At 46.8% G+C, this 7,705-nt stretch overlaps 1 protein-coding gene across 1 annotated transcript in view; it reads right to left on the reverse strand.

The window, feature by feature from the left end:
- Positions 1-478: 478 nt before the first annotated feature.
- Positions 479-7,705, reverse strand: part of LOC101079266 (mucin-5B-like) — an 8,894-nt gene continuing 1,667 nt past the window's right edge. Inside the window, exons 5-27 of the mRNA XM_029832270.1 lie at positions 7,437-7,647; positions 7,235-7,360; positions 7,046-7,163; positions 6,543-6,681; positions 6,356-6,463; positions 6,213-6,282; positions 5,998-6,135; positions 5,580-5,744; positions 5,405-5,499; positions 5,202-5,328; positions 4,869-5,121; positions 4,737-4,786; positions 4,534-4,640; positions 4,297-4,448; positions 4,047-4,185; positions 3,839-3,949; positions 3,382-3,558; positions 2,923-3,162; positions 2,653-2,809; positions 2,368-2,496; positions 1,658-1,805; positions 1,132-1,175; positions 479-892 (exon numbers count right to left, since the gene is read on the reverse strand). Coding sequence (XP_029688130.1) covers positions 681-892; positions 1,132-1,175; positions 1,658-1,805; positions 2,368-2,496; positions 2,653-2,809; positions 2,923-3,162; positions 3,382-3,558; positions 3,839-3,949; positions 4,047-4,185; positions 4,297-4,448; positions 4,534-4,640; positions 4,737-4,786; positions 4,869-5,121; positions 5,202-5,328; positions 5,405-5,499; positions 5,580-5,744; positions 5,998-6,135; positions 6,213-6,282; positions 6,356-6,463; positions 6,543-6,681; positions 7,046-7,163; positions 7,235-7,360; positions 7,437-7,647 — 3,216 coding nt within the window. The 3' untranslated portion in view covers positions 479-680. The remainder of the gene's footprint in view (positions 893-1,131; positions 1,176-1,657; positions 1,806-2,367; positions 2,497-2,652; positions 2,810-2,922; positions 3,163-3,381; positions 3,559-3,838; positions 3,950-4,046; positions 4,186-4,296; positions 4,449-4,533; positions 4,641-4,736; positions 4,787-4,868; positions 5,122-5,201; positions 5,329-5,404; positions 5,500-5,579; positions 5,745-5,997; positions 6,136-6,212; positions 6,283-6,355; positions 6,464-6,542; positions 6,682-7,045; positions 7,164-7,234; positions 7,361-7,436; positions 7,648-7,705) is intronic.

Consider the following 7,705-nt stretch of genomic DNA (forward strand, 5'->3'; position numbering starts at 1 on the left):
TGACAACAGATGGTGTGGATGTAACAACTGTTGTTTCTGGACTTGCGGTTGTGCCACTTCCAACTGTGGTGGTGGTTTCAACAACAGCAGTTGTAGAGGCAGTAACTGGCCCAGTGGTGACTTGTGTTCCTGGTGTTGTCTTAGTGCTTACAGTTGTTTCTTTTGAAGTTGTGGTCTCTCCAGGCTGGGTTGTGGTTCCCTGCGTTGTTGATCCTGTAGCTTTTACGGTTGTGGTGACAACAGATGGTGTGGATGTAACAACTGCTGTTTCTGGACTTGCGGTTGTGCCACTTCCAACTGTGGTGGTGGTTTCAACAACAGCAGTTGTAGAGGCAGTGACTGGCCCAGTGGTGACTTGTGTTCCTGGTGTTGTCTTAGTGCTTACAGTTGTTTCTTTTGAAGTTGTGGTCTGTCCAGGCTGGGTTGTGGTTCCCTGCGTTGTTGATCCTGTAGCTTTTACGGTTGTGGTGACAACAGATGATGTGGATGTAACAACTGTTGTTTCTGGACTTGCAGTTGTGCCACTTCCAACTGTGGTGGTTTCACCAACAGTGGTTGTAGAGGCAGTAACTGGCCCAGTGGTAATACCTGTGTTAAAACCAGATAGTAATTTTAGTTTTCACTGGTTAAATATATACCATGACAATTCCATTTTAAAGTATAACTTAAAGGAGAAATTTTCATGATTCACAACCTGAGGTTGGTCCAGATGTGCTGAATACAAAAGGTGTTGTTGTTGGGCTTGGTGTTGTTGTTAAGCAGGCAGTCATTTTTCTAATTATGTTTCCATTTTCTCCACATACAGCTGTGATGCAGTTTCCAAGGCCATCCGTGGTGTTGTAAATGGTTTCTCCATAGTTGTATATTTTTCCGTTGACGTAGCATTTACACACTGGAAATGGAAAGTTTTAAGCATCATTTTTAGCATATAAACACAGAAAACATCCCTATTAACTTTACACCAGTACATTTGTCAGGATTTGCCTGATGCACTAATGTAAAATTCTTGTTTTTATGTAAAAAGTAGGGCAATTTAGAAACTGTGCAGTTTGAATATGTTAACAAAAATTAGATGTAAAGCAAATTGTATTTTTTCTTACATTTTGTACTGTACATTTTGTCTATACTTACAGGTCACATTGTAGTTGCATCTTAATCCACTGACAGTGCACGAACTGTTGCATAGAAGGAAATTGTCAGTATATATTGATCTTTAACATGTATTAATTTGAACTATAATATAAATGTTTCCTAATGTTGCTGACCTTCACCAATGCCCTTTCTACATTTTTAGCTTTGCTCTTTGTCTTAGATTTGAATTATTCTTTTTTACCTTGATTTAAACAAAATCTTGAACATTTGATGTCTGAACAATAAAGCAGCTGCTGCCCTCACTTGTGAAATGAGTGTCACAGATGCTCTATGGAGTATTGACTCCCCCTCTTTTGGTTGTGACAGCTTTCTTTGTCATTATTATTTCTATCACTTCAGCTACTGCTTTGTAAAGTTCTTCTTGCTCCTGTAAAATTTTGCTTGTCATTTTATTTTCCTCGCTGCTGCTGGATAATAGCAGCTGATGATCCACTCATCCATGTTTTTGCTAGGCCTTCACCCACCTGCATCATACCTACATGGCTACTTCAGGAAGTGAACGTACCAATCATAACAGTTCTCTGACTCGGTCTTTTCACCAATGTCGTAATGGTGTCCTTTGTCATCATAGCAGCCACATTGTTCCCAGGAGACGCACATCATGCTGTCTTCGTCAAAGAAGGGCTTGGATGGAGGACACTGCGGGTAGCAGCCTGCAGCAACATTAACAGGTTTGGATCAAGAGAAAACTGACTGAATGTAGTCCGATAATGGCTAATCCACAAAATTCACCCAAAATCTTTTTTTAATTGAAATGTATGCGAAAATTGCTGATTTAAATATCTCTAAATCAATCCATTAATCTTCCACGATGTCGCCCAAATTTCTGTAAGCGGTGAGATTCAAATTTGACTCCACATCATATTTTTGACCAAATTTTCCAGCTGCTCAGAGTCACATTTACATTCGAATGTGTTGTCAAGAGCTCGTGGTTGCCGAACGTGACACAGAATATTTTTAGTTCAACATACACAAACAGGAAATGGTCAGATAATAATTGATATTTAACATGGTGTAAATGAACAGAAATGATTATTTTTGGTTGAATGTGAATGTTGTACATACACATCGGTGTCATATGAGACCAGACTTGACTTGAATGTTTCTTTCCCATTTTTATTGTAAACAGTTTTCTGTGTGATGAGTTCAAACCAGTTCTCCTTATTGCTATATATCATTTGAATCCCACTTAATGCCCAGATTATTCCACTGTACCTTCCACAGGGCTGATGAGGGTGGAACAGTTTCCGGAGGGATTCCTACACGTCTTCATACAGTCAACTCCACAAGGCTTGTAGTGCCACTCACAGTTGCCATCGTTGTTATAGTAATCGCAGAAAATAGCTGGAAAAATGTTGAAATAATGTTATAACCCGTTATCCCTGTAATGTAGCTAAAGTTAATAAAGACTGAATGCTGATTTTCCTCTGCAAACTACACTCTCTCGTCGAGTTCTGATCCAAAGTGCATTTGATGCTAAAGGAAGATAATTGCACATACGACAAAGCTTTGGAGTTCTCCACTTGATGCAGGCGCCAGCTTCATTACAGGCTTTGGCGTAGGAAGCAACAGCAGTGCAGAGACATTCACAGTCCCCCCCGCTGTCACAAGCACACGAGTCTCTGACACAAGAGTCGAAGTATGGACCCGGGTCAACCTTAAACACACAACAGTGATCTCTTCAGCTGCAGCGGCATCAGAACATCCCAGAAACATCCCAGCACCATTTCAGTTGGAGGAAAGCAAAGTTGTGAGTACTTTTCATGGTACCTTTAAGTGACAAGTCTGGAAGGTGGCGCTAGTGATGACGCTACACTGTTTCATGGACCAGGCGGCTCGGTAACGGTTCTTGGAACAAGGGTTAGTGACCAGCTCGGCATCTGGGCAGCTGGATGAAACCTTCCAGCTGTTACCAAACGTTAGAACATCTGTAACGGTTTCATGGGAGCGCGTGGTGAAATCATTTTTGCTGTTGCCGTCGTTGTTTCCGCACAGTCCGCACACTTTACCCTGCCGGGGAAGACATTCTTGTTACGCACACCATCAGTAATAATACATGTAATAACAATATTATATATGCTTATAACATTCTAATCTTATCTGTATTTATTTTATTTTTTTTCTGTCTCTTTACTCTGCATACGCTGCTACTATAATTCAATTTCCCCACGGGGATGAATAAAGTTCATCTTAATCTTAATCTTAATCTTAATTACAACACAGGTTTACCTGGTACTTTGGACTGAGTTTAACAAAGACACTTGTCTTCTGGTCCCACATGACCACAACTCCAAGTTTGACTGTCACCACCATGTAAAGCCCCATCCTGCGTATCTGGAATGGGAGCACCGTGTTGCTTCCTTTCACCACAGTGAACTTCTCATCCTGGAGGAGGAATTCACTGTCCTGTTGAAATGTAGATGAAACAATTCTCATTCTTACTGGTTACTAGTGAGGCGCAAACGTCTGATCACTCATTGTCTCGACGGTAACAGCAAATGTGGAATGTTGAATTCAATTCCATGCGGCATCATTTCAGCAGGATGAGAGCAGGAACAAGAGATCAGCCATTGAGATTCTTTAGTCGCACAATGTTTACTGTGTCCATTGGAACTCATCAAATCACCAATAATGCCAGCTGAAACCCTGTTGATTCATTTGATTGTTACTGAACGTGGATTTTTACCTCCACAAAGATCTTGAGGGCCTTGGAGCAGGTGGTTCCTGTGGTCCCACACAGAACGTTCTCTGTCAGAATCCTGAAGCTGCCGTTGTTCTGAGCAGCGCCGCAGTGGTCCTGAGGACAGCGCAACGCCCCGTCAACGCCTCGTTCCCAACAGAGCGACACATCCCAACACCTTCACTCAGAGCAGAGCGGCGCGTGGCCGACATACCTGCACGAGTGTGTATTCACACTGCCCGTTGAAGTCAAACCTCTTGTCGTCAAATGTGGTGTAGTGACCGTCCCCATAGATCCCACAGACCGCATCGCACTCGTTGCGGGTACATACGAACTTGCGCTCGCTGCAGTAGCTGTGGGAACACCAACCAGACACGCACTTTCAATCCCTCTCGCTTCTATTCCCGTGCCAGCGTGTGTGTGTGTGTGTGTGTGTGTGTGTGAGAGAGTAACTGTGGACACACCAGGTGTTGCAGTCCACGGTCAGTGACTCCCCAGGCTGGTACAGCTGGCCGCTGTGCACACACGGACAACTGGTCTCATTGATGCAGCCTCCTGCTCCATCGGACACCAGGCCGTCAGGACACACACAGCCCGACGTGCAGCCCGTGCTTATCTGCACTCAGCCAGAAAGGAGAGAATAAATGCCACGCGTCTACACACTTATATACGTGTGTGTGTGTGTGTGTGTGTGTACATACACATGGAGGCATGTCCAAATTGCCACAGCTCTTGTGACACTCGACACCAGTGGTTCCAGGTGGAGCAGCAGAACAGTCCAAGTGAATCATGGGTGCAACACAAGCCGCTGGATGGATGACACAGCACAAAAATGACCTTCGGTCATGTGACTGTAACAGTTAAAAAACCGAAACATTCCAGTCGCGCAAACGCCGACGCCTACATTGCTCAGGTGTGCCTCCGGGACAGTTGAGAGCGCCGTGTCTGCAGATGCTGGAAGATCAGAAGGATTCCTTATAAAGCTGTGGACAGTGAGGCACCAGAGCCGCGTCTGTTCCATACTGCACACATTTACCATGTGACGCCGTCTTTGGTGTAGGCCTCTCCGGCGTTGATGACGGTGTCTTTATCGTAGCAGGGACACTTCTCTCGTGGCACACACAGCCCGTCGTCATCCATGTAGGTCCCTTCGGCACATCCGCAACCGTCCACCGGACTGAAGCTGATCTGGCACGTGTAGTCGGTCTGGCTGAGGGAGTGGCAGGAGCGGCCACAGGCGGTCATGTTGTAGCTGTACACGGTGTCTGCTGGGCACTTGATGAGGGTGCCTGGGGGGAGACGCAACGGGGATGTTGGCGTCTAATGCGAGCCGGGCGAGGAAGGTGACGGTCACAGGTGTTTAACGTACCGCAGATGGTCGATCTCCAGCCACGGATGTGGATCCCTGCTGCGGAACATGCGTACACATACGCAGACACTGCCGCGCACATGCACTCCTCGCTCTTCTCGCAGGAGCAGCTGTCGTACATGCAGTTCTGTGGGGACGCACAGCGGGATCGTGAACAGGGGAGCTCCAACGAGAGCCTGGGGATGCTGCGTCTGCACACTTACGTCTTTGTATTTCTCTGGATTGATGATGGAGTGACACGGGGAAAACACCCCGTGGGCGTCTGTGAGCTTGGAGCACCAGAACTGGGCGTAGTTCTCTGGTGAAGGTGCAACAAGGAAGAGTTGTGAGACAGGAAGTTCTGCAGATAAAAGCCACGGGAGGAGAGGCCGGCAGTACCCTTGGTGAAGCTGAGGCTGCAGGGATGTCCGAAGGTCAGTGCGACGTCCGAGCAACTGGCCGATGTTTTCCAGCTGTTGGCGAAGGCCGCAGCCGTTCCCTCCACCAAGCCGCTGATGCCCGTGAAGTCATCGGTCATGATCTTGTTGAAGTTCCCACACAAACCTGTCGAGATAAGAGAGTCGTTCTAAATCTGATAAGGTTGTTGACCCAGTCAGATTCATTTGCTGGTGACCACAAGTTTATCTACAGTGGTGTAATTATCGTGTAATTAAAGGCGTAATCTGCTAACCAAAGACTAAGGAAGGTGTTCACATATAGCAGATAACAGTGTGGAGGGTATTTAAGGATGCTAACGTAAGTAGTAGTAGTCTGTTTCTGTTTCTGTGTTGCTATCAAAATGGCGAAGAAGACGAACCGGCGGTGGTGCCGTTCAGCGAGGAGTCGGCTGAGACGAAGACCTGCATTATGGGGGACAGCTGGACCATCAGCTTGATACCAAAACTGGTGCTTATGAGGGTGTAGAAGGAGGATGGCTTGAAGACACTCAGGTATGCTGGGAAGTCAACGAAAAAAGCTTTTTCAGATGCTTTTCAGCTGAAGTTGTGGCTTTGCTTAGTTTGGGTAACTCACATTTGAAGAGTGGAAGCTGGGACTCGATGCTGTTCACAAACACTTTCCCAGATGACTTGACCTTGATCACCTGGTGGAGAAGCACACAAGACCTGTAGAGTCGAGCCGGCGACGAGAGCGGGCGTATTTCTGCGTGTGCCCACCTCGTTGTTGCTGTTTATGTACAGAGTAACTTCCTTGAGACAGCTCCTGTGCTCCGACAGGCCACACTTGGTCAGTTTCACTTGCACGTTGAAGCGGTTGTCTTTGTCCTGAAACACACCGGGTTCAGAAGACGAGGCCACATCCCTCTACATGCACTGCACTCGTAGTTTAGTTAATGTGCGTTACCTTAGCCAGGATGTAATTACAATCTCCGTGGAAGGTGTAGACCTTCCCATCAAAGGTGTTGATGTGAGCTCCTCCCTCCACAGAGCAGATACCCGGACAGTTTTCATCTGAACAAGTCCACTCACCACCCTGACAAGCACTGTTAGCACACACACACACACACACACTTGAGTCACCACACAATAAACGAGTTCCGAGACTTCAAAGACATGCCCTTTTCTTAATTTCACAGTTCAATTTGTCGCTATGCTAATTACTCCACCAAAAAAGAAGGTCCGTGTCTGTCTGAAATAATAACCCTCATGGCTTTCTTCCAAGATCTTTATTGTGCTGAAAGCTTCCATCTATGTTCCACACACACTCACACACACACACACACACACACACACACACACACACACAGCTAACAGCATCTGTTATACTTGTTGTTCCTGGTGCCTCGTTGAGGACGCTACTCCCAACTATGCTGAGCATTTGTTCCATCTCTACCTTCATGAACTTACCAGATTCCACAGCTGTGACTATAGTTTTCTCCGGATCTGTACGTCATGTTGTTGTGGACACAGGGGCATTGGTTTTGGGCAACACAGCCGGCCATGGCGATGTCATCAAAGACCGTCCCTGAGGAGGACCAGACAAGGTTGACCCTGAGCACGTGCACCTGCCAAGCAGGTCGTTGAGCATGTGAATACCTTCGGGGCAGCTGCAGCCATCATGGCAGTGCTGGTCACACGTCTTGCTGGCAGACGGGTTCGTGCACGTGTCCGGACACGAACTGCTGCATTCGGAGTACTCCATGTTGTACGGACACTCGTGATCTGTGGACACCACCCATGTCAGTGCTGCTTCCGCTACCATCCTCCGATACTGGAGCAGATTGGAACGAGGTCTTACGGCAGAAGGTTTCGTTCCTCCACTGTTGGGGCTTCCCACCGGCGTAGACGCACTGTCTGGAGAACTCCGAGATGGTCTTGCAGAGTAAGGCGTCGGTGCTGTTTTCAGTGGCGCAGGTGTCCTTCATGCAGACTGTACGAAAGGAGTCCATGTCCAGAAGATTCCCACAGCCGCTGAAGGGAGCGCTGGCGAAGATCTCGTCACATTGGGACTGAAACGTCGTTTGGAGGGAATCAGCGATCATATTTAAGGGTTTTTTTGGTTTTTTT

The sequence above is a fragment of the Takifugu rubripes genome, unplaced genomic scaffold (genome assembly GCF_901000725.2).
Source record: "Takifugu rubripes unplaced genomic scaffold, fTakRub1.2, whole genome shotgun sequence".
In the NCBI taxonomy this organism is placed as follows: domain Eukaryota; kingdom Metazoa; phylum Chordata; class Actinopteri; order Tetraodontiformes; family Tetraodontidae; genus Takifugu; species Takifugu rubripes.